This window comes from Epinephelus moara, chromosome 14 (assembly GCF_006386435.1).
Source record: "Epinephelus moara isolate mb chromosome 14, YSFRI_EMoa_1.0, whole genome shotgun sequence".
Lineage (NCBI taxonomy): Eukaryota > Metazoa > Chordata > Actinopteri > Perciformes > Serranidae > Epinephelus > Epinephelus moara.
The window spans coordinates 15,303,041-15,330,628 of record NC_065519.1 but is presented as its reverse complement, the minus strand read 5'-3'; the positions used below and the strand labels follow the sequence as shown (position 1 = coordinate 15,330,628).

Here is a 27,588-nt window from a genome sequence, read left to right as displayed (position 1 = left end):
CACGTGGGTGCCAGGCCTGGATCCAGAGAAGCACTTAGGAAAACCTCTGGCTGACATGGAGCCCCATCTGAAACAGGTCATAAGCTGGTAGATACTCTGCCACCCACTTTACACTCTTGACTGCAGTATTGTATCTGTTTCATGTAGGGATGTTTATAATTACCAATTTGACCTACTGATACTATCAAATAAACAGTTAAAAAAATATATATTAGATATAATACACTGGAGCTACGGGCAGAGTCTGCTGCCTAGACTGGAGTCATATAATGCCACCAGGGCAATACCATGATGTTGCTCCAGGGAGGTGACTGAAGTTACAGCACCCCTCAACAAGCCAATGATGCAGAGGCAGGGATTCTCACCTATAACCTTTTTCCACCTCCCCTCATTGGATACTAACGTTAATCCTCTTCAATGGTGGCAAGGATCAGCAAACTTTCTGTTGCTGCCCTAACACAAAACTGTCAGCCCAGTAAGCATGAGCTAACACAGCAGTAGTAACTATCATCCAACACCGAGCCATTAAACGTGCCAATAAATGCACACTGTCCTCCCCTCATTGTATACCAATGTTAATCCTCTTCAGTGGTGGCAAGGATAAGCAAACTTTCTGTTGCTGCCCTTACATTAAACTCTCAGCCCAGTTTGTATGAGCTGACACAGCAGTAGCATCTAACATCCAACACTGAGCCGTTGGACGGGCCCAACAAACTGACACCAAATCGGCTCAACTTACATTAGAAAACATTAACCATGTGATGCTAACAGTTAGCCCTGTCATTGTGGGTGTGCAGGGCAGGCAGACTCTCAGCGTCCCCAATGCAGAGCCCACACTCCTGCATCAGTAGTGTCATTAACAGAGAAAAAGAAAGGAGGTGCTGAGCAAAGCAAAGCAATATGCTATATGCAGCTCTACAGTGAGATAGGATCTTACCCATTCTAAATAGTAAACCTTGAATTTGGTTAATAACAAAACAAATGAAATAACCCCTTAATTGTTTTTACTTGTACATCATTTGCTCACAGCCAGGTGGCCTCTGGAGGTGCTTGGAAGTGTGTTATCATGAGAAAATATCTCACACTTACCATATTCTGGTACAACTGCTGGTTTTTGTCACTGTTTTTGGGGGGTATTTTTTTAAGATAGTGTAATCCTCTTCAATGGTGACAAGGATAAGCAAACTTTCTGTTGCTGCCCTGACACAAAACTGACAGCCTGTAGATCCAGTAGTGTCATGATAAGCAGAAAGATTCCGAGTGAGAGAAAAGAAGTGCTGAGCAAAGCACTATGCTACATGCAGCTCTACAGTGAGATAAGATCTTACCCATTTTAAATAGTAAACTTTAAATTCGGTAAAAAAAATCCCAGCATTCCTAATATCATTTATTTTTACATGTATGAGGGGTATTTTTATTTTTAACTAGTGTACAAAATAATACACTTCTAAACTGATTATGGAGACACTTTCGTAATCCAAGACTTGTATTATTTTTAATTACTTGTAATGTGCTTAATATGTTGCACATTTTAGTTTTAACTATGGAAATTGAGTGGAACAGTAAATAGTGTGTTCAAATAATTTAATTTTTGAAGTATTTTAATGAGGTATTTTGCTTTCACTGATTAGCTCTCCCAGAAGTATGGAGTTCATATTTGTGGAGAAGGAGGTGAATATGAAACCTTCACCCTTGATTGCCCCCTCTTCAGAAAGAAGATTGTTATGTGAGTAAAGAAATATAAATGTACAATAATTTGTCTGTATCAGAACTCACTTACACCATTTTCGGCATGAGGCTTCTGTAAGTTTGAAAAGTTTTCTATCTGCCAGCACTACTGTATATGAAAGTTTTTTTGGGGGGGGGGCTTGTTTATGTGCAGTGATGCAGCGGAGACGGTGATCCACTCGGCAGATGCCTTTGCTCCAGTTGGCTACCTGCGCTTCACCGAGATGCACACTGAGAACAAAGACACTGTGAGTCAAACTTCTGAAGGAACCCGAGAGTGTAACTTGTTTTACAATTAGGATCAATGTCCTCCGATAGCTGGATCAATCATTCCACAACAAAAAGTTTGAGTAACTTTGGGGTTGATTCCTTCAAAACCAGTCTGAGGGCAAAACAAATACGAGAACAAAACCTTTTGGTGTCTGATAACTTTGTCGAGCAGAAGAGAAACACAGCACTGCAGGGCAGGGTTCACATCAACCTCCAGAGGGCCTCTCTTTCTCTCTCTCATTTTCGCACACTCTTGCTCTCGGTGTCTCCCTTCATCCCTCGCTCTCTCTCTCTCCTCTAGCCCCACATGGCCTACTTTGACGTCTGCAATATTCACTGCAGCCTGAAACTAGGCCCAGCTTAATAAACATGTCCGCTCACATTAAGGCGCTTTGCATTCAGGTAGCTGGCTAAGCGGACACAGACGGGGGTTGCGGGGAGGCAGTAAGAATTGGCTTTTGGTATATTAGAAAGAGCTGAACGGGGGGTTCGCAGACAAGAAGGGTGACACTTTGAAACATTTTTACTTTCCCTGCAACAACAGACAACTTTAGAATCCTTAAATTATTGTCGAGGATTCTGCGATGGAGACGTTGACCTCATTTACGTGTAGTTTTAATTACTGTGGTTGGAATTGTCTGGTTTAATAAGACACCTACTAGTTGATGAGCGTTCCTGGCGACAGGAAGTGCTGCTTGCACGCCGCTGTATTCTTTGCAGCGGGGTAAGACTATTAGGGTTACACTGTGGGATGCTACTCGCCTGTAGCTTTATGTCTCCAGGGTAAAGCATGTGATTTGCACGTGTGTTTCTCTGTACATCACACGATAATGTGTGGATATGATTTTGTGTTTGTTTGTGTGCAGGAGAGTGAATGTGTAGCCTTGTGTGTGTGTATGTGTGTGAGTGTGTGTGTGTGTGTGTGTATCTGCTTGTTGGGTGGGGGCTGGGACTGTTATGGACAGAAAACATACCCCCATCCCACAACCTCCGTGACCCTGCAGCCTCACTCCCTACAGCTATATATTTTTTCACTTCCCATGCCGCCGCTCCCACCCCCATCACACAAACACGCACACACACACACACACACACACACACACACACACACACACACACACTCACACAGCCCCTGTAGCCCCCCCTAGGTTGCTGGGAGAAGAGCAGGGAGATCCAGGGCCTGTAAGGGGAGGCGAAGAGTCGGGGGGGGGGGCAACCAGGGGAGAACCTGCCCTGGTTCAGCCTTCTGAAGCTCTTCTCGTCAGGGTGACAGATCTGCGGTGACACCAGCACTAGAGGAAACTGCACCGGGCTCAGGGGGTGGGGATGGACCACCATCATTTGCCCTCCGTTAATGCTAGTCAAGCTATTTTTCATGCTGGCCAGGAGAGAGGGGCTGAAGTATAATTAATTTGATTATCATATGGCCTAATGCAGTTGACAGCAGATGAGGGGGGTGAATGAGTGTTGGGGAGGGTGGAGGGGGGGCATTGAGGAAAATATGAAATATGTATTCAAATGTGTGATGCCCCAGCAGGATTTGGCAGGTAATATGTATGCCTTAGAGAATGGTAATGATTTGTTATTTAAAGAAGTAGCAGGCAAAGTATAAGTAAACAGAAGGAAGAAGCTGGTGAAATCCAAAACATGTCTCACCCATCCAGTCACGAGTTTTGACTGACAGCCAGCATGATTGAATCTACAGTATCAGAAAACACCGCTCCCTATTCGCCTGAGCCGCGAATATGTTAGCATGTTGTTTCATATTCATTCACCTTGAAGTTATGTGTCTGGGCCCTTGTCATGAAAGACTGACACACACAGCCTGCTTGGTGGGGTATTTGAAAAGGTTGGCTAATTATACGGCGTTTTGTCTGTCTTTGCAAAAGGCTCAGCGCTCTTTGGTGGGCGTTTGGCCTGATGTATTCCCTGTGGTGCTTTATTGCAGGATGTGGTGGCGGGAGCTTTGCCCCATGGTAGTTGTCCTTGCCAGAGCGCCATTGACAAGATGACTGAGGAGGTGGAATATGCTGATCAAGCTCAAGACAACCAGCAAGAATTTACATCAAATTGTGACCTTAGTTGTCAGCGGGGCCACGGTGAGATTCATTTATGGTGAGACACGCACGTGCTGACATGCATGCTTGAGTGTGTATTTATGTGTGTGTGTGTGTTTGTCAGATGGCATTTGTGTGTGGTTTGTGCTCCCTGAATCTGTGTCATGCGGCCAGCATCATGATGCTAGTATTTCTGAGTGATTGTTTGACAAGAGCTGTCATTTCAGCAGTGTATTGGTGACAGTCTCTGAATTCATTTCTCCTTTGACATAAACCAACCTATGCATGAATTACCTCTCACACAGCATTATGCACTATTTGTAAATGAAGAAATAAGATACTTACATACTTAACTGTGTGTTCTTAAAGTCTTGAACAAGCTGTATAAGCCTTGGACCAACCATTTGTTGTACAGTCCAAACCAGCTACTCATCTTCATGTCCCTCTTTCTGCAGATCTCCCTCCATCCTGCTCATCAAGAAGCTCAAGAGGCTATCAGTGGATCTCTGGCATCAATGGCCTTCAGAGCAAAGATCCTGGGATCCAAGGCCAGACATCGGCAGCTTTCACACAGCTGCAAAGTAAGGGAAAGTGTTAGGGAGTGAGAGTATTTAGGAAGAGAGTGAACACTTTTGAAGAACATGGTGTACTGAAGCTGTTTACATGCTTTTAAGTATCTCTACACTCAAGAAAAACACAAAGGTCTGCTAGAGAATTCTTCTTAAAGGAGAAGCGTGTGGGATTTAGTGACATCTAGTGGTGAGAATAGCAGATTGCAACCAGCTGAAACTTCTCCCATGTGCCAAGCATACTCTCCGGGTTAGAATTCCTTCAGTGTTCAGTGTTCAAGAGGTTTTTACCAGGAGCCGGATTATCCGCAACAGTCTCTTCCTCTCCAAAACAAACAGACCAGGTGATTAAAACCAGTAAAAACACTATATAAAGCAGTGTCACGTTACAAATCAGTGTTTCTCTGATGCTGTTTTGCATGTCAGAGACGAGCTGCTAGCCTAGCACCAGCTAATGTGTGCTTACCTATTTTTTCTGATAACGAAAGATCCAGAAGTTCAGGAGGTTTTTATTAGGAGCTGAATTATCCGCAGTGGCCTCTACTCTCCAAAACAAATGGTCCTGGTGATTTAAACTGGTAAAAACACTGAATAAAAGTTTCACTTGGTTTCAGTTGGTTTTTTTTTGAAACACTTTTGTTGTAAAAGGGCTGCTAATGACAGTGGCTGACCCATATGGCCCTATCTAGAGCCAGTGTTTGGTTGTCTGTTCTGGGCTGCTGTAGAAACATGGTGGTGCAACATGGTTGACTCTGTAGACGGGACCTGCTCCCTATGTATCTTTCGTAGATCAAGGGGGGATGATACAGAATTTCTTTGTCCAGAGTTGATTCTACAGGGCTGACTGTACTACACTCCCTACCTTAGCCCCCAAAATCCAATAGAGAGGAATACATATGGAAAACTTCTTTGTCCCTTGGGCGTCTTTCTTTCTCCTTGCTGCATTTGCCAAAGACACATGAGGAGGTGTGGCGGAGCTTGAGAAGTTGCTCTTTATTCGAAAGTGCTTGTCAACCCAGCAGGCAAAACCCTGTGTGTCAGAGACTCCGTCCGTCACAACATTGGGATCGCGAGTTGGCTACCAAACAAGGACGTGCGCTTCAAAATTAACCCAAACCAAGGCTCTTTTAAAACACCCCCACACCCCCACACTGTGCAGTCATGTTGGGTGGGTTATCATTTTTGCCCTGCAGAAGTTTAAAAGTGTGCACTCTTACAGTGTATCTGAGCCTCTTTTTTTTCCCTTTCTCTTTTTTGATGGAGAAAGAGGAGCGAAAGATGAAAGGCATATTTAATGTTTATCGTGGTGCTCGGCTGAACAGCCTTCACAGTGCAGAGACAATATTAAACAAGTTAATATTTAATGAACAACCTCTTTGTATGAGGGCGAAGTAGTCTGAGACGCTAGTGTTGGCAAAGGAAAAACAAACTTGAAGCTCTTTCAAATGATTGTAGGGAGAAAGACTTTGCTTTGAGCCCTTGTGCCTGTGTTTGCATCCAAAGCCTACAATGTGCTCACATGCTGTGATAGACTGCTCTGTATAGAAAGGGACAAATACCATTACCACTTTAATGCAGTTTCAATGGATTTCAGTGTCAGGAAAAAAAAAACTTTAAAACTATCCACCTCTTCACTACAGTGGTGATAGCCTTCAAATGTCTTAGCAGACTGACTTATTTGGTAGGTATAGCACAGCTAAAATCCTGACATTTTGACACAAGCAAACGCCTGTGAACTGACTTGGACTCCATGAGTATTTGTTCACTGGCAAGCTTGCCTGTTGCGGTGGGAGTAGATACAACTCTTAACTTCATTGAAACAAGATGTCAAAAGAAATACTGGAACTACAATAAGTTTATAGAGGTAAACCAAAAACATGACTCTCAAAGAACCAATTGCTTGAAATTGGTGACCAGTCACAAACAAACAAGGAGATACTGGGGCCAAATGCAGCACTTCTTTTTGGTCATAAACCTGCCATTTTGCCTGTGTAAACACAGTACATTTGGGTTTTATTAGGAGCATATTGCTTTTTTATTTTGGAGTATACTGCCTCTCTGCCAGTTTAGCTTAGGCCAGAGATGTACTTGCTTTTAACTGTACATTTGCGTGCGAGTGATGGCTGCCTCGTGTATCCTTTGTCCATTAGGACCTCCTCAGAAATGAACGCTACGCACCCTCATTTTTTGATACACACATTGACAGTAGGGGCAGTGTGAGAGACACACTTGCCATTGTCACAATGTGCTTGATTTAGGGACCTTACATACAATCTACAATGATGCCACTGTTGCTTTTTCTGCTGTGATCTCAGAAACTGTAAAAGCTAATATTAGGAACTGTAATATTCTTTGTTTCACTGAAACTTGGAAGATGTGGAGGTGTTTGCTTAATGTTGAATAAGAAATGATAAAGGGACTTCACTTGGACACCACTGTAAACTCGATGTCACCAATGACAATTCAGCTCACAAGCCAGCCAGTTGTGTACGTGAATTTGTGGTTAAAAAGCAAGAATATCTCCAGCCTTAGTCAAGTTGGAATAAGGTTATAGTAGTTTAGGTTGTCTTACTGTAGTTAACAATATGCTACACTACAGTGATTTACAGTATAATGTGTTGTGTCCAGGTGAGTTGGACAGCAGAGGGTGGAAGATGAAGGACATCATCCTGGTCCACCTTTACGTGAGGTCCATGGAAGACTTTGCTCCACTCAATGCAGTCTATAAGAAACACTTTGGCATAAACCCTCCAGCCAGGTAAAGGTGCAAACACACATGCAGACCTTTCCCACAAACCCCAAAGCATTTGCTTCTCTGTAGTAGTTGTATTCTCAATCCAGGTTGTTGCTGTAACATTCATATTATGTTCCCCCTCTTTTTCTTTCAGGGTGTGTGTTCAGGCTCCTCTACCTGCCGGTCAGCTGCTACAGATGGACTGCCTGCTCCATGACTGGACCGAGCCTCTGGAGGAAGGCTGCTTCCACCAGAGGGAAGCCCTGCATGTCCAGAGCCTGTCCCACTGGGCCCCAGCCAACATCGGGCCCTACAGTCAGGCCCTCAGGGTAAGTCTCCATGGCAGGGGTGGTGTTCCTGGTAGTGGGTAAGAGTGTTGACAGTTTATTAGACTAATCATAAACTAAACTGTTGATAGACTAATCAGTTATTCAGCCGGTCATTTCAGCAAAGGTATATGCTTTGCGGCCAGCCAGTTTTTTATATTTTCCTTAGTTTATTTCTGATTTTCTATTTATAATTTTCTGTTCATTTCATCTCGGTTCTTCGCACATCTTATGTGGCTACTTACTGCAAATAATCCACTGAATCCCTTGATCCTTGTCGAAGGGGCTGAGCCAACAACAAGGAACATTCTTTTCTTTTGCGTCATTGTTAGCAAAGCATTTCAAAGTATCACTTTATAGAGGTAAGCAACAGATCAGTGGAGGAATACCAAGGATTACTTGGATGAATGATGAATCTCAGTGATGACTCTTGTGATGCTTTGTTATGCTCGACTCTTACAAAGCAATTGAAGTGTCTCAGATTACATGCAGTACTTTGTGTTCGTCTCTGTCTCTGTCTCACGCGCGCAGATGCATTTGATTGTTGTTACGTGTGATAGTTTGTTCTCATTACTACTTTTATGTATACATGTAAATATGTATTCGTATTATAGTGGGCAGTGTGTACCCATTTTTGCACTTGTTTGTAAAGCAACGAATAGAACTTCTTTCATATTGTTTCAAACCCAGGAAGAATGTGCAATTCAAAGGCAGAGCAGAGGAAGTGTGGGCCGTGGTTGCACGGTTGGCTTGGTGTTTTGTTTACCCAGTGTGTATTATATGGGATTACACTTGTCAAGGTACTGTCAACAAGGATAGTGTCCATCTCCTCCACACTGTCCTTGATCCTGCAGCCAAATCCGTCTATGAGTGAGAACATGTGTGGATTAGCCATTCATTTAGAGCTTGACGGCATATCTCACCAGTGTGTCACCAAAGCTCAGAGGATCCTGTGCAGTTTGGATTCCTGGGATGTAACCTACAGAGTCAGGTTTGCTTTTAACGCGCCAGCAGTGTTTGATTTCCTCAATGGAGTCTCATTGAGACATGAAATTGAAGTCAGCTGTAGGCATGTGCTGTTGCCTCTGGAAAACAGTCTAATCTCTCATTCCTCTAATGATCATTCATATCCAGAGCAATTTGAGAAAACAATGAGAGGAGTTTGCTTGCTCAGAGCTGTGCGCGACGCTTCACACGACCCCTGCGTCGCCTCACAGTGTGTCTGCTCCTCTTCCACGCTACGATGGCTTAATTTGATCAAAAATGTATTAACAACTCTTCAGTGCAGCTCGAGATTTTTACATATTGATACAATTACCCCCTTGCTGTGAGCAAGCATGCAGTGCCACCCCTCCTCTCACCAGTACGTTGACTCCATCTTAATGACAATGTTCCGTGGTGACTGTTGCCGTGTGACACCATGGCGACAGGGCAATGGCAGCAACAGAGACAGAAAAACTGCTATGTGAGGCCAAATAGCCCTCCACATACACAAGAATTAGTAATTAAAAGAAGGATCCAGCTATATAAGGAGAGGAGGGGGGTTGAACTTGAAATGATTAAAGGATGAATTGGTGATCCTAATTATGTCCATAGAATGTAATCAGTTTTGTGCAGCAGAGGTGTTTTTTGTAATGAGCACTTTGAGGGGGCAGTGACTTAATGGAGGAAAAATATAAATTGAGAATTGCCTTCGATAAATAATTATGGTCAACTGTTTACCTTCCTATTTGTTAATCTGACAAAGCATAGTAATGCTAACCATTTGAATCTGCTGTATTCAAATAAAGCAATAAGATGTGAAAGGCTGAGAAGCTGCTCTGCATTGTGTCTAACAACACCCCTTAGCTGTTCTAAAATCACTGTAAACCAATTCGGGTTGCCCCTTGAAGGTTGGAGTTTTGAATCATCAGTTAGTTGACTATGATTGCTTCAAGTCGAGCTTTAACTCCCCAGATTTCACTGCAGAGCGAGCGCTCTTGACTTTCACGATACTCTTTGGTACGGACAGCTGCGGACGTGGTGCAGCGCCATGGAGGAGGAGAGGTTTTGAGATAACATTATCTTCTCTCTTCTGCTTAGAAGTATTGAATTTACAGCTCACAGATACTTAATATGATACAATCTCTGGCTTTTGTTTGATGTCTAGTATTAGAAAAAAATGTCATTGCACATTTACGATCGCGCAGTTATCTTGTTTACTATATTACAAATGCTGCTGTCACACTGAATGCCTTCTGAGGCCCGTTCAAACTTTAAAACTTTACAAGGGGGGGAAAAAAATCATCAAATATTCATATTAAATGGTGGAATCTGGTTTGACTCAGGTAGTTCTGAGTCGGGTACAGCCATAAAACCATGGCCTTAAGTGGCTTATTGCTTTTATAAAACAGTTACTACCATGCAGCTGAAAAATTAAACCAAAAGCTGCACTTCCTCCAGTGGTCATGTCCATACAAAAAATGGTTTTGGTCTTTGTAGCTAATTTTCCTATTCGTGACAACTGTTCTGGAGGCTGAATTTTCATATAACTCACCCCTTTAAATTGCATAATTAAAGGCAGGCTGCTGTCAGTGAAAGGCTGTCTGTGCGTAGTGTCTATGGGCTCTCAGTCTCATTCAAATATTGTCACTTTTGGCTTCAAAAAACCAAGATGGCAAAAAATAAAATGCCAAACTTGAGGCTTCAAAACGGGAGTCCATAAACCAATTGGTGATGTCGCTATGGCTAGTTTCATTTTTTTAAACACTCTATGGTTGCTACATATACCTAGCAATTTTTCATAAAATAAAATGCATTGATAACAAATTCTTCCACTGATTACTGTAGTTCTTCAACAGCATTTAGCAAAATGGTTGCCAAGCAGCAGGCAGATGCAGTTGAAAGTACTGGCTGCTTTACAAATTGGCAGCGACATGGAGCCAAAGAAGTTCACCCGCATGGGCTCTAGTAAACTTAAGATCAGGAGAAAGACCAAAAAAGTTCTCATCATGTTGTAGTTACATTATAACCACATATGTATCTACTATTGGCAGCTATTTTGCTCATTTGGCAGCAGTATCATTTTACTACACTGCGACAAAAATTATATCCCTAGTAATGGACAACATAGTGAGAGAAAACTGAGCATAGTAGGTAAAGTTAAACTGGTAACTTATCATAGATTGTTGGTGTAGTTTATTGGCTTTGGATGGAGATTAAAGGCTGGTAGATTGAGCAGCAGCACCAACAGGTATATCTCCAGTGAAGTCAGGACATAGTAGGTTCCTTGGTTGCTTAAACATAAATCCCTGTAGTCTCTCGTTGTTCCATTGGCGGCATCTTTGTGGTTTTTTGTGCATTCCTTAAATGACAGCCATGTGTATTTCTGACCATTCTCGTCGGTTGGCGGTTGCCTTCTTCAGCCCTGTGTCTCACATGACAAAAGGTCATGAATTGGTGCAGTAATACTAAAACTGTAATGCGGTCACAGCTGTGTGTTTATAGAGTATTTTACAACAGCTTTAAATGCAGCTCAGCCAATCATAATCAAGCAATGGAACTGTATGTTTTGTAATAGAGCTATAAACTGATCAATTTCCAGCTTTACTGGGACCAGTTTATTCTTTTGACAAGTGTCCAGTGGTTTTGAGAGACAGCACATGGCTACTGACAGAACATGGTACTCTGGGCCCTGCAGGATTTGACTACAGTAGGTCCCCCCATTGAAAGGATGCTGCTGGTGGAGGCAGAGAGGAACGGCATTAGGGATTGGCATGTGATGGATGCTGGACCTTCAAACTCCATCCATCTATTCATCTATCTGCCCGGCTTGTCATGTCTCTCAGCTTCAGCTCTCGGGAATGGCAAGCTGACTGACTGTCGACTTGGCCTGGCGAGCTGACAGATTCAGATCTGACTTGATTTAAAGAATTAGTTAACCTTTATGATGTCAAAGCTGCGGGCCTCTCTGTGTATTGTATGTTAATGTAAGATATGCTGGTAGTTTAGGTAAAAGCCGCAAGCCATAAAGACAAAAACAGCGAATTAATGCATGCTTTCATACATCTCATATGTTCCGTACCTGACTGACACGTGTTTAGAGGTTGCTATAATTTGTATTACTTGTAGTATGATGTATAATTTACGAGTGGAGCAGGATCAGAGTTCCTGCCACTAATTTTATATTGTTTGTTTTGCTGTCTTATTTATCTGAGATCTAATGCAAATCTGCTGTCATTTGTTTAAACACAATTTGCATAATCTAATTAAGATATAAGAAATTTAACTGTTTTATTACATCAATCACTTGACTGAAAACAAAAAATGCTCTCAGACATCCAGTATCTTCGTTGCAAAACTATCAAAACAAATTCGCTCATTACGACAAAAGCCAAGTAATGGCATGCTTTTAAAAGAAATAAAAGTTATTACTGCATTTTCTGTCAGATGTTTCTTAAAAGGAGCTTTTAAACAATTCTGCTGCATTAAGATAATAGCTAGATTTCTGTAGCCAGCATTGCTCCACATTTTTACACAGAAATCCATTTGTTCTCCTAACAGATGATAACACATATGAGTTGCCAGATGGAAAAAATTGACCTATCATTTACTAAAGTCAGAGTTAACAACAGGAGTCTCAGACTGCAGGACCTTTTCCACATCTATGTAGATTAATGCTGCCTGTTCAATCACATTCCCTTTGGAGCCACAGTTACAGAAGCAAACACAATAGCCAAAGCAGCTCTGAATAGGACGACTATCAGTTGAATGGCTGTTAAACATCTCCTCTTTCCTGTTAAGGTAAGTGGCTCACCCCTGGGATATTTGCTAGGAAATTATACTCACTGATCAGATTCTGCGGGGTGTGTTTTGGGAGCTGACTGTGCTAGCCTCAGGTTGCTGGTGAACACTAACCCCTTGCCTCATTCCCCTAATTGTGAGTGACAGTCAATATTGTGGGAAGAGTGTCTTGCACAAGCCCGCGATAGGATTTGCATTGGATTTTGAAAATTGTCAAAGTGGACTGTGAGGCATCAGGAGGAAAGTGGATCTGACGCTGCCAATTAGCGTCAAAGGGAGGGGTGCACTGTGGCGGGAGGGAGAATTTGAATAATCTCCTCACAGGAGTCTTAATGTCTCAAAACATCGAGCTGAAATTTGTCTGACCCTCTTGATGAAAAGTTCAGAGGTCAGGCTGAGTCACAGTGAGGCTGGGCCACCCATGTAGGACCAGAAAGAGGCTGCAAGAATGACTCAAAGAAGAGCATGTGTAGACGTTTCCTCCGCTTGTTGGAGGCCTCATTTTGATTTTGTTTATTTAAGCCAACAAAGCAGTATATAGATTACATTTTCAAAGATTACTTTAAGGACTTTAGAAGATAATTACACATAGAGAGCAGTGTTGTCACGACACTGGAATTTCTAACCTTGATACAGTACCTTAAGCAAATTTCGATATCCAAATCAAAAGCTGACATTAAGAGCATACAAGTTAAAATTGTTATTAAAAGATTAATATAATAAGGCTATAGCAAAACATCACTAATGACTTTTTTCTTGGTTAGTAGCAGAGAACAGCGGAAGTACAGTACTAAACATTAATAAGAGAAAGTAAGAAAGAGCAGCTGGTACGGGTGTACCGATACTGCGAAAAATAAGCCTTGAAACTGTCTCAAATATTCAAAACTGATATGTACCGATAAATCAACATTTTTGTCAACGCTAGTAGAGAGTGACAGGAAACATGAGATGATAGAGATGGAAAACAAATGCAATAAAGATCATAGACTTGTGGTTACGTTACGTGGTATGTTTCCAAAGTGCCTCAATAAATATACACGTTTAAAGGGACACTTCACCCCAAGATCTACTGTTAGCTTACCTAGCATCACTGAGCTAGCTAATGTAACAGCTCAGCCAAGGAGGACGGCACTAATGTTTATATCTTGCCCTGTCACAAGCATGAGCCTTTCGTCCATGAGTAGATGCACTCTTCCTTCTGTGCAGTGATACAGTTGGAGGGTGTAGTTTGGTAAAAAAGAAACTAGTTCCTACATGAAACCATTCACAACAAGATCTGTGGATTATTGTGAGTGACCAGATTTTAATTTCTGGAAAGAAATTGTTTGGTGCTTTGAAGCACCACAAGCTAGTGCCATCTATTGCCACTTTATTGGAGAGAATGCAGACATGTCTTTATTTTTATTTAACTCTGTTTAGCCAATTAGTCCCATTGAGGTTGAAAAACTGTTTTAAAAGACAGACCTGGCCAAGGTAGCAGCTAATCAGAACACATTTAAAATGCAATAAATATAACATATAATACACAAATCCACAATAACACAACAACTATTCAAACATAGTGGCCTCTCAGGAAAAACAAGCACATAAATCTGTCACTACATTCTTTATGATGCCCTGAAATTCATCAATGGATATAAGTGTTTCTAGTTTTAGATCTTTTTGAGGGTTGTTCCATGTCCAAGGTGCAGATCTGTTAAAACCTGGGGTAACATTAAAAAGCAGCCACCTGGAGGAGCGTAGCTGGTAACTAACAGAGGTAGGGTGCAGAGGTAGGCCAGACGTTTGCCCAGTATTGCTTTATAGATAAAAATATACCAGTGCTGTTGTCTGTCGTCCAGCCCACCAAATCATAATGAATGCTGTGCTGAGTAAGTGGCTTTGCATTCGTAATAAAATGTAGAGATACATGGTATACTGAGTCGAGGCTACATGAAATGAAGGAGGTTGCATGCATGTACAATATATCATTGTAATCAATCACAGACAGAAAAGTAGCTTCCACAAGTTTTTTCTTAGCACTGAAAGTAAAAAACAAGACTTATTTCTAAAGTAAAACAAGTAAATCTCTACGGCTGATATCTTCAACACTCGGCAACTCACACCAAAAAAAAAATCTAGATTTACAAATAGCGCAACAGGTAAGAGGAGAAATATGTATATTTGATTTTGGGCTGAACCATCCCTTTAACATATCATTTCCCATCTATGTTTAATAAGAAACGTACAGATATGTTACAGTGATTTCCATTACTAATGTACAAGGAGAACAAGTAGTGCATGATGAGTTTGTTAAGATAGCAGCCCTGCTTTATGGCGAACAATCAAAGCGCTGACAGCTAAATATGAGCCAGTGTGGCGAGTGAGAAAGCACAAATTTTAGTGATGAATAGCAGAAATTAAGCTAAGTGCTTTAGTTTTATGGTTTGTTGTTCTCACCCAGAATGTTTCACTACCATAAAAGAGCCAACATGCACAATTCAGCAGCCCCCCCACCACCTCGCCCCCCCTCCATCACATCAAATATCCCCCCACCTCCCCAAACTTCCTCAGTCTACATCTAGAGACTACATCTACCTCAATTACCACAGAAGAGTAATTAGCCAAAAAACAGTGCGTGCATCTGCGTTCGGGGAGGTATTCATGCAGCACGAACAGATTAATTAGGACATTTAACTTCATTTCTAATACAACAAAATTAATCCCATAAAATATGAGGGATCTCGGAGGAGGTGCCTGTCAGCATCTGACGCCTCTCCCCTGTTTGCCATAATCTATTAAAACCTTGCTTTTATCTCACCTCTCCCCTGTCATACTTTATGGATTTTTTCATAAACACGGCCCATACTTCATAAATGTCTCAATTTTCTAGTCTATTAACATTACTTCAAAAGCGCTTGATAAAAGACGAGGGCATGCGTGAAATAATGCACCAATAATACGAAGCGCTGGAGGCTAGAACAGTAGGGGCGGCTCTCCGGCGTGCACGCTCAGACAATGCAAGGGATGTTATCAAGTTTAATAAAGAACAAATGATCACTTCCAAGCAAGGAGGAGGGGAGATGAGGCAGGGAGGAAGGGGTGGGACCAGGAGGGGAACAGTTGTCGAGTAATTGAGTCGATGAAAAATGAGGTCTTTGAAGGCTCAGCGGTTTGAGCAGTCATGAGAGTGAAGGCTCCTCAAAACTACGGCGCTCTTCAGCACTTGTAGGTACTTGCTCCTGGTTGCATTGGAGGATGTTAACACAGATTTGTTTTTTTCTTTTCATTTCACTGAAGGCACAAGTAGAACGGGCCGGTTGTTTCCTTTCCTGAATGCCTGAATTGTGTGCAGTGAGTTGAACCTTTTGTCTGGGGAGAGTCAGAAAGGCTTTTTGACTGACAGTCGGGCTTCACCTCACAGCCTTTCCCCAGCGAGCATCGATTCACTTCCTGTCTCTGTACATCACCTGAGCCTGTCTCTGTAGGCTTTACTCATCCTACCCCAAACACTGGGGTCAACTCTCTTCGCTTGAGCCGGACACACACGAAACACACTGATCAAACCCAGTAAGACCTTGCCGCAATGGCATGTCGGCTGTATGCCCCGAGGCCAGGTCTTACGCACACACACAGAGACACACACATACACCTGTGTGCTCTTTGTGAAAGGCCCTGGCTGTATGACAAGGTAAACCGGTTTGGTCATTAAAATGAGTCACAGGTGACTCACTGTAACACACTTATGACTGACAAGACAGGTTTACAGCATTCAGACCTCTTTGATTCACATGCAGATAGATAAAGATGTATGCAAAGGCAAACAACATGGGCAATTGAGCATGCACACATTATCTCAGACCATCGGCACCTAACGTTCGATGGCAAATGTTTGCTCGTGTGCAAGTCTGTTTACCCACGTGTGCATACTCCTCAACACTGTCTTGTATCCATCTTGACATGGACATAGCTCCGTCCTGGGACATAGCTGCAGCTATAGGATGGGGGTTGGGCGCTTGTGCCTGTAAATGTGTACACATATATGTGAGAGGTCATACCAGACTACGTTTTTAATCTGATGAGGGGGGCAGTTTTATGGGAAGTGGTAGACGGCAGAGGAGGTAATTACGTTCCTCCCAACCCCATCCACGCGCCCCACATCCCCCCCTCCACTTTCTCTCCTGCTGTGACCGCGCAGAAGCTGACCTGCCATGGCGGTGGTCATTTTCAGGAGTCAGTGTGTATTTTAATACATTATCCTGCACCGCCGCCACTGCTGCCGCTACTGCTGCTGCTGCTGCAGCACCACGTGGGGACAGACTGGTATCAGCTTGTACCAGGCGAGGACAGGGGAAGGACTGGATCTGTCAGAGTGCATTGACTCTCACGCGGCCGCGTACGCCGGCGCTGTGCCTCTGCCCCGGCCCCTGCCACACTCCCACTCATTAATGGGCCCGGTCCTGACAACTGATCCTAATTGCCTTTGAACAGCTCTTCATGTATTATTGGTGCCTGACTGCCTTGGTTCATGTCAACAAGCCATGGGAGGCAGGGACAGGATAGCCACAGCCATCGTCCCCCTCTTTCTCTTTTACATACTGAATGATGCGGAGATACATGTATACTAGTTATGCATGTAAATAAAAACATGTCACCTGGGAAGCCGCAAGACACAACAAAATCTTTAGTGAATGGTCAGCACCCCATCCAAGTACAAATTACTTGACTACTGCCTGTGATATTTTAGTGGCTACAGTACAAGAATAAAATGTACTAGAACATTTAATTGAATGCAGATAAATGCAATCAGTAATGATGCATGAATCTGATTTCATTTGATAAATTGTAGACTCCTGCTTTTTAATTTAACACCACATGCGACACAAGTGTGTACGCGTGCGCACGCTTGTTTTCTCCTCACTTTGTCACTGCTGATGACATCAAGAAGGCATCTGAGAAGCGTCATGTAAAGATCCCACCACGGCACATATCTGCCACGACACACGCCCTATTACAATCGCAATCACAAACACTCCAAAACACATCATTATTTGTAGTCCCGTGTGTGAATTATTACCCCCACGTCCAACTATTTACTTCCCATTTTACCCCCTCTATTTGAATAAGAGCAAGGAGAGGTGCGGTGGCTCCGGCTTTTTTATTTGCAGAATGAAATAACTGAATACCAAATGCATAGATAAAAAGCATAGCGGCGTGTCCTGTCCACTCCCATCACTGTCTGGGAGAGGAGAGACGTATGACCATCCCATTACTATGGTAACTAGCCACTATATTCAGAGCTGCCTGGGTGTGTTTCTTCCCCCTGCAGTGACGAGAGGGCATAGCTGACAGGGCCAACACACACACACATACACAGACACAGACAAAAACACACAGATAGGGAGGGTCTGGAAGATGCTCCTTCTGAAATATACACGTGTGGCAAATACAGACAGAACAACACAGGAGCCAGACATACAAGTGAGGTGACATACAGAGACTAATAGGGAACAGCATTAGGGTGAAATATAGCCCCCTAACTTTACAGTGTTTCACCCACAGCCAAAATCTTTTCTCCAAAACAAGAAATGTGGAAACATTAGAGGAATCTAGGAAGAAAATTTAAATTTAAATAGGCACAAAAAACTGCATTATTTCTTCATATTTTTGATGTATAGCTATCTGTCTAGCATTTTATTAGTAGAGTGTTTTGTTTGCATAGAAAACATGTAAGAAACCATGATAGATATGTCACCAATAAATAGTTTATAACACTAATTGTCACCAGCCCAAACTGTTAAAGCAGCTTGTTACTGCTGCAGATTCACCTACAGACTGCTCCACAGCCCTGCGCTGTAGTTTGTGTATTTTAGGAAACCTCTACAATTATTATGCTCTCCTGTGCTTCTGCAGTTCCATAAGTTGCACACATTAAAAGTGGCAGTCAGCGCCTCTGGTTAGAAATGATTATTACATCCACATGCAACAGTGTGCTCGCTTTGCCATTTTGTCTTCATTTATTAGCTGATTTTTTTTTTTTTTTTTTTTTTAGCAGCAGCAGCACAGACGAGTCAGACAAGAGTTAGCGTTTACATTCCATTTACTTTTGGCCACTCGCTTCATCATAAATTTCCCATGGAGCAATTCTTCTGAGTAGTAACTTTTAACCCGGGTCATTCATTTTTCAAATGCCATTGTCATCAAAGCACGTTTTACCGAGGTAAAAACCCCTGCAGATGAATAATATACAGCCTCCTGTTTTTTTTTTCTTTCCGCGGACATATCAGCATGTTCACTTTTAATATATATTTATTATTGATATTATGGATTTATTATGTAAGGGGATGTCAGGCCCCGTAAGTCTGAGTAATGTAATGTAGTTGGGATGCTCAGGGTAAGAGTTCACTCAATATAATATAGAGTACACACAATATTTTCCACATGTCGAAATTTATCGAGTTGAATCAGATGCTCCGACAGCAGTGGTAATATTTGCTTTATTTTTCAGCGGGGATTCAGTTCATTTTCAGCACATTGTATTTCATCAGTTATAGTGAGAGTGTTATTATGTGTGGTGCACATTTACAGTAAAATAACATTTTTAAATAATTCTAAAATAAGTAAAACCAAAGATTTCTTTGATTGAAATTATTTTTTATTTTTTTAACTGTTAATATTTTTAAAGACACCTTTCAGCTACATTAGATTTTAGGTGTTTGATGATTAAAATAAATATAGAACAACACTTGTGTGTAGATATTGAATGAAAACCCCAAACAATTTGTACTATTTTTTACAATTTTCTCCCATATTTTCCTTCATCCATATTCATGCATTTCACTGCTGGAATTTGTGGCTTATTTATGCGAATGTTTTGACTTTGCCAAAAAAAAGAAAAAGAAGAAAATCCAAGAAGATTTCGATGCTGTCTTGCCAGCCTGTCCATGGATTGAGTGGACTTGGTATGAACAGCATTGTTGGTGCTCCTGCTGCCTTTTTAATGCAGCCATACTGCCATCTGTTGAGACCAAACGGGACTGCATGTCTTTTTGCTCCCCTTTGCATTTCCTGCACCGTCTTGTTCAGCCTGTCTTTTGTTTGTCTGTTATACATATTTTATTTGTGAATGATGAACAACATGTTGGGTCCATTACAAGCGACAGAGTAGCAGCAGTGTGTGTGTGTGTGTGTGTGTGTGTGTTTAACTGGATGTTTTGGATGTGGACGTAGAGGACTTTTCCCTCTGAACCAGCAGCTTCATGTTGATCCCAAGCTGATGATTTGTCTTTGACATTCACAATGTCTCATTCAGAAAAGACATTTCACACTGTGGTCCTCTCATGCACTCTGTCACACACACACACAGACTTACTTAACTTCACCACTACTGACAGTTACGCTTTAATGGTTGTGCCACTGTGTGTTGACATAATTCTTTTGTGCCCAGGTTAAGTTAGTGCCTCCATTACCAGCCAGACTGAGAGATGTAGCTTCAGAGCGAGGAAAAAATATGAAAAGACAGAAGAGACGAGGTGGTCACAGCTCGGAAGGGAGAAAGAACGGGGGGTTGAGGGTTGCAGTTTCAGCATCATTCAATCAGACAACATGCCCCTCAGCTGAAACAGCGAGATCCTCCCCGATTCTCTCGAATTAGGGAGATTAGCAGGAAAGCGCATAATGCAGGATGATGGAATTTGTCATAATTTGCATTGTCCTGGAAAGATTCGGTTTGATAGAGCGATGCATGGAGGGGCTTGTCATGTCCCACGGGCAGGTCATAGAGGAAGCTTGGCAGAAATGATTTTTGCGATATGTGCATCAGTCGTAAAAGCCTCACAACCAATTTGTCAAAAAATGTGAGGTCGGGACAGTTGAAGGCAGCAGGGCATTTTGCCTAACGCAATGAAAAAACATGCCCCTCCATCACTCTTGATCCACAGCCCAGCTCTGGTGTGGCACAGTGCTCCACAACAGACAATTTTATTACATCAGCGTTGAGTATTTGTTGTGTTATTTGGTCCTATTTCTTCATTTTAACGTCATTATTGCAACAGTAAATTTGCACGAGAACAAAACAAAAACAAAACAACCAAATTGTATCAAAACTAGTTTTATTTTGTGGTTAAAATTTTTTTTTTATGACGGCAGAAAGATTTATTTATTTATGTGTTTATTCATGCCTGTTGGCATTCAGATGTGTCTCCCTGAGCATCCAGCAGTCAGGCTCCCCTGACCTTGGTTATAGCGCTGAGCGGCAGCTCCTGACCACCATAAAGTTGACCAGAGCTGACATGACAGTGTTACTCTTCCACACGGTTCAGTGTCTATGGAGTGGGCATGTCGAGGGCAGACATACAGGCACAACAGAAAAATACACATAAGCTCAGAGAAGGTGGGGGTTGGGGACAGACCAGTGTCCCTTAGCTCAGACTGACCACACGTTGCCTCAACAATGGCTCATTATAGTTGTATACATTTTAGCGTACTTCTAAATTTGTCGTCATAATAACCTTTTGTTTTGAGCATATGCTTATGGTTTGTTTTTCTGAATAAATGTGCAGTTTTAGACCTGAGAGAATGGATTCAGAAGTGCCCTATACTTGCCTTTCTTTGTGCACTTCATACGGCTATTTATGTCGCCGTTTAAGTAACACTGATTTTGTGTGACAGTTGAGCATACAGGGGTTAGGCTCAAACTGGAGCACAAACAGGAAGAAAAAAATAGAGATAGTGGGAAAAAAGAGGATGGAATAAAAAAGGCAAATATCTCCCTCCCCCCCTTCCCGTGAAGCCTTAAATGAGAAGCCTAACATGGGGAGAGATTCTGCAGAGGGAAGAACGGTTGTGGTTCTCCTGAAAGGTTTGTATTTGTAGAAATGAGGTGTCAGAAGAGGCAGGATTTCCTCAGGGCGCAGCACAACATGAGCCCATCTCTTATCATTTCCCACTCCCAGACGTGATCTGCTTTGAATGCACTAATGCTGAAAGAGCCCCACAGACTTGAAGCCAGTTCAAGATGAAATCACAGCACACATCCCTGACAAACTGCCATCCACCACACAAGGATTAAACAGTCGTTGCATATCAAATCCCCGCCAAAAAAGCAGAAATAATATATGCACTTAAATACATTCAACAAAACTTCAACCTCAGTTTTTTGATCCTCACATTTTGAACTATTTTGAGCTATTTGCCAGCCCTAAAATATTCAAGAAAAGGAGAAAATTACTAAAGTGAAAAAGGAGTCGAGACAGAAATTTGGAAATTTGTCACATACATTAGGAATGTTCCATAAGGGATTAAAAGTGAACCAAAGACCGTCCCATTTAAAGTAAATTCAAATCAAATTAAGTTCTGAAAGGAGCATACCATGTAAATGTAGCATCCTTGGTTTGTATTTTACTCACACATTTTTAACATCATGTCAAGCTATTTAAAAAAGGCACACAACTTTCAAAAATCATCCTTAGAAAGTTTTTAGCTCTAAGTTAGAAAACCTGATTTCCTCAAGATGCACTCATTACCCTTACTCCATGGTGAGGCTGTAAACAACACTCAAAACATGTAACATCTCTGTGAAAGGACATATCACAAATATTAATTACATTTTGCCTTTAATTACCCACCCTGTAGCTGATACTCTGCTGCCATTACCTTTTAGCTTAGCTACATGTGTCCTTGCATAAGGGAAAAGTTACACCATATTAATCTAACCTATTTTACACATTTTGTATTATCATTTTCCTGGTTAAATTATGCATGAGGTCTCAATGGGGAGAAATGTGACCATTAGCATATCTGATAGGAGCGGTGGAGCAGTTTTCCACCTCTCTCTGTCCTTGGAACCAGGCAGAAAAACCTGACTGTTCGTCAATACTAGGTCATTTTATCCAGGCCAGCCCGGTTCATCCATACCATTCCAAAGCTCTGCTAATGACACTCGGAGACGTCCTCAACACGATGGGGGCCCAGAGGGCTCTAACACCAATGTGAATATAGTCTAGCACTGTCTGGTCATCTCTGGGAGCTCTCTGACAAAAAACTGCAATTAGAAACACCTCAGACACGCCAGCCTGAAACGAGACACCGTTAAGGGTTGGGAGCGGACACAGCCAGGCGCTTCCTGAGTACATTTACATACATGTTACTGTCTGCAGCTCGCAGGGATGGGGAGAGGGGGAATGTCTTTGGGGATGGTGACCTTTTGACATATCATTGGGTTTATTAGGAAAGTGATGGCGTTTTAGCCATGAAATAAAGGTTGATAAATCATGAACAAAAAAGTGCTTAACTAAAACTGAGCATTGAAGCGTCCGTTGAGGTGCATTTTTAATGAATTGATTGATTATATTAGATAGTAAAAATACAGTACAGAAATGGGCATACAGTGCTGAAATTCATCAGAATATTGCAATAAAGTCATATGAATTATTTCCATTACAAGTCTAGACACAAAACATCAATGCTTCACAGTAATTTAAGATTTAAGACAATAAAACAAACACGATCTTGACAAAAGTTTCAGAGAGAGATATTGTTTGCAATTCTTGTGTTTGAATTAGTTATACATGTTATTGTGACACATCAACGGTAGATCAAAATAAGCATTTGACCAGTTGACTTCATGGAAAAAACACGAGTTTAACTTTTTAATTATTTTGAATTCTTTACTAAATATTAAATATTGAAATTTGTATAATGTTTTGATATTCTTTGTGATATGAATTTTGTCCCAATTGCACACCTATAGGTACTGTATCTTTTTTAGGATGGAAAAATGATCCAAGATCTAATAAAAAAAAAGTGTTCATCTTTCCTCAAAAAGGCAGCAACTAAAACCTGAAATTTCTGAAAAACTTTATGACAGGAAATATCAAATATTTTTAAGAATCAGTCGAACACAAATAAACATGTAGTATTGATTCACTCTTTTCTCTGTGGGCCATTTAGACTGTGAAGGCCAGCATTTGAAAAATACTTACCTTGTTATAGAAAGTTTAATGTCATATGCAATTGTTTGACCCTTATGAATATTAAAGGATCCCATCTCTGGCCTATTAAAAATGCATGTGGCATTGTGGTTGTTGATCACGTTTAGAACGCCCATGCAAATTGGACTGTCTTCCCTGTCAGGGCCTAAGATGAATAATGTAGTTGTGTTGTATATTCAGGGACACACCATTGACAGTCAATTAACAAGTTTGATTGGTGTGTGAACTCATTCTTTTGAACTGTTAATTTTATGTAAATAGTATTCGCTCTCCCTTCTCCACTGTCTCTCCCCCATCCAGGTTCACCACAGAAAGCTGTGCCCCCACCACCACAAACCCCCAAATCCCCAATTCCACCTCCCACTAAGAGTAACCAGAGCGGGATCCTTAATAATTGATCATCACACACCTGCTTGGTGGAAGCTATGGGAGTCTGCCTTTAACAGTCAAGGGGCCCCATGCTAGCCCCTTTTGATATTCAAATCGACAAATGGTCGCCGGCCTTTATGAATTCAAAGTGGAGCGAGCTCTTTTCATGGGGACGAGCTTGTTAAAAGATTCTGGCCACCCGTCCAACCTGATGGAGCCCTTCTTTGTTGGAGTGGATATGATGGCATTTGATGGCTCATAAATGGAATGCCAGTGACAATTTGTTGTTGATGTGTGGGAATCTGGCTTTTATGTTCGGCAGACATAGTAACGCAGGCGCTCGGGCAGATTGTGCTCGCAGGTAAATGATCCAGTGATTGATCCAACTGGTTGAAAGCAGCGAGGGCCTTATCGCCTCCCTTTCTTCCACCTCGCTCACTCGCGCCCCTCTTCCCGTCTTCCCCTCCATCTCTTGTCTCTCGCACTGTCCCAGTAATTTGGGGCAGCAGAGATGGAAGCTGAAGATTCATCAAAGTTGACAAGTGAACCCAGGAGCCGGGGATCATGGCAAACCCATCTGATTATGGAAATAGCCATGACTATGTTTGCCCTCTAGCTAAACAGTTGTTCGGCTAGCATCTTGCTTTGCCAGGATCCTATTGCAGTAGAGGGGGGATATTCAGTTTTCCTCCTTTGAACAAGTTGTGTCATGGCCTATTTGTGTAGGCCTTTTCAAATTAGACCAAGTAAAGAAAACAAAGGGCTTGTTTGGAAAGAGTTGGAGAGGAAGTTTGGTTCAGAAGGTGCTAATGCTGCATTTCCACTGCATGGTACAGCACGGCTCTACTCATTATGACAATCTCTTTTGGTTTTTCAGTTCGCAAAAGTTGTGGGAAGTACCTGGTACTTTTTTGGTACCAATTCAGTCAATGTTCCAGGCAAACTTAGCTGATACCAGAGGGTGGAGGTAAATCTGATAGGTCAGAGAGAATCGTCACGAGACTCGTCCCTTGCGCAACCCAAAACAGCCTGCATTAACTTGCTAGCATCGATAGTGGCTGCAATTTTTTTATTCACTTAATGCAGATTTTAAGAAAATTGCCAGTCCACAAAACTACGTTGTACACTATGCTGGTGGTTCTCAGCCTTTTCGTGTCAAGGACTCCTAATTTGATACTTATAAGGTCAGGGACCCTCGTGTGATAAGATTTCACCTCAGGGACCTCCATCTAAAAAGATTTTGGTTGTTAGTTAGAGATGATTACACCCCGAACTCTATAGCTGTCAGCTACAGTTGAGGAGGCAACCATGGAAGAAGTGAAACCCATGATCAGAATAGCTACTATTGTAACTTACTCAACTGGGCTCACTTCTACAGTGAATTGAATACTGAAAATAAACTATTCTCCATTGTTTCTGGGGATTTGCTGGAACTTCCTCAAGGACCATTCGGGTCCCACTGCACTTTGCTGTACAATTGACAAAGTGCAGGTGTTCCTCAGCTGGTTGGTTGCCGATGATTTGTGGATTCAGCGAGTCTCACTTTAAAGTCAGCAGTGTCAAGCAATGGCGCTATGACAATCAGCTGAGAATCCCACCTACACTGACTGTGTACTATCCACAGTGGAAAACTAAATACAGCAAAGGTACCTGGTACCAAAGTGAGCTGCGTTAAGTTGAGTTTAGTCGAGCCATACCATGCAGTAGACATACAACAGAAGTCTCAAGTAATTCCTCTGGTCCACGCTAACCCTGGTAATCTCGCAGTGAAACATGATACCTCTGGCTGTGTCTTTGCTAATCAGTGAAGGACCTTGTCTCCGGCCATGTATCAATTGATTCCAGCTTTCTTGATCCTCCCTGGAGATGCGCATGTGCTCCAGGGTCCCTGCATAGGCCAGCAATTATCAACATGTCACCAACAGCTATTTGCATTGACCAGCGGCTAGTGTGCGGCACTAATGCCATCCAGCCTCAAACACAGAGGAGCTGCGGGGTCTCTAAAGACCTGACCTCCCTAATGCCACTCCTCATCCCTACTCATCTCTCTGCATTAAACAGATAGATTTTTCACAGGTTTCATTATACAAGAAGCTTAATTCTAACACAGGTATTTAACAGAGAATTGAGCTTATTATCACACGGTTAATTATGCTTATAAATAACGCACGTGCAACGGAGATGCATTGGCAGGCTTTTCACAGAATACCTGCTTGTGAAATGAGAGTTGTTGGTGATGAGATGCTGAAAAATAACAGAGGTGGAACTTGTTAATTAATGCACTGCTACTCAAACATTCACTTATAATTAATGTTAACTTGATTATAACACCTCACTGATGACTATTATACTTTTTTTTTTTTTTTTTTTTTGAAAACTAATTTTTGAATTTGATGACTAGTTTTCTGCTTGAATAGATGTGATTGAGTTCATTATTGTCTAATTAATTTTTTTTTTTTACTTTTTTACCCACTTTCACTATAAAGGCAAATGTTGCTGGGGTTATATGCATATATTTAAACTATATATATATTTATATACATACATATATATATGTCACCAAAGTAGTGTTTCTCTAAATGGCTGCAAGTGTCATTAGAGGAGAGATGACAGCCTTTAGCCTGTGTGTTTTTGTGAAAGATTAAATGAGGAGCTCAAACTTTGGAATCTAGGGTGGAAATATCCTAACGAAATTGTAGCCATTACTTGTTTTGATGATGTAGGCACAGTGATGTCACCCACTGGTTTGTGGACTACTGTTTTGAAGCCTCTAGTCTGGCGCCAGTAGTGACCTGAGGTGACCATATTTGGACAAATTTGAAACAGCTGAGTTAATAAAAATTAAAGTAATTATAATGTATACAAATTCATCCCCCTGGAATGTTGAAGACCAAAATTGTTTTTGTACCAGGCAGTGAACATGTTCATTTCTGCTGTGAAGTTTGGCATTTTAACATGGGTGTCGATAGGGACTGACTCGCTCTTGGTGCCAACCTCAAGTGGCCTTTGGAGGAATTGCAGTTTTTGGGCACTTCCTTGTTGGCTGTGTTCGTCAGCCCCAGAGGTTGATACTTTGTTTTTAGCCAAACAAGCAGTACTCTGCTGGTCAGTTGGTCTGTTGATACAACTTTTTGGTTAAGACTGAAATACCTCTACAACTACTGGATGGACATTTATAATTTTTGAGCTTGGTCTGCCACTGTAGTTTGAATGTGGTCCAGCTTTGCTTCAAGTGTTGAGATTGATGCCTTAAAGTTGGCGGAGAGGGCCTTTTGGTGGTCTTCTAGGAGGTTAGCTATGGTTGAGCTTGTTGCTATCGTTAGCTTCACCGGGGGAGTCAGCTTCAGCAGTCTCTTTTTTGCCGTCTCTTTTGATGCCATCTTTAGGTGATATGTTGCCAGAGGTGTCAATATCCACTGTTTGGTTGCAATAAAAGTGGAATAACGGGGTTCTAGAAGATTAAATACACAAAAGTTTTGGGAGTTTCCATTATACCCAACCCCACATTAATAGTTTTTGACTTACATATCTTGACAGCTGTTGGATGGATTGACATTCCAATTGGTACAGACATTCATGTTCCTCTCAGGATGAGTTGTCATAACTTTGATCATTAACTTTCCCAACATCAGTTCAAAATTTGTCCAACACTTTGGTTTATAATCAAAATCAAAACTAATCACATCCTCATGAGCTTCAGTTTTTACTTTGTATTTAGGCCTAATTAGCCAATGCATTCTAACACACTAACCTAAGATGATGAAGTACAAATCACGTCCTCAT

At 41.8% G+C, this 27,588-nt stretch overlaps 1 protein-coding gene across 2 annotated transcripts in view; it reads left to right on the top strand.

Annotated features, from left to right (window-relative positions):
* Positions 1-27,588, top strand: part of dph6 (diphthamine biosynthesis 6) — a 74,360-nt gene that overhangs the window by 28,526 nt on the left and 18,246 nt on the right. Inside the window, exons 6-12 of one of the 2 annotated variants that reach the window (XM_050062665.1) lie at positions 15-76; positions 1,632-1,726; positions 1,883-1,976; positions 3,947-4,097; positions 4,511-4,636; positions 7,253-7,382; positions 7,513-7,687. In XM_050062665.1, coding sequence (XP_049918622.1) covers positions 15-76; positions 1,632-1,726; positions 1,883-1,976; positions 3,947-4,097; positions 4,511-4,636; positions 7,253-7,382; positions 7,513-7,687 — 833 coding nt within the window. Of the gene's footprint in view, positions 1-14; positions 77-1,631; positions 1,727-1,882; positions 1,977-3,946; positions 4,114-4,510; positions 4,642-7,252; positions 7,383-7,512; positions 7,688-27,588 lie in introns of those variants that run through there. The other variant, XM_050062666.1, reaches the window with a different exon arrangement.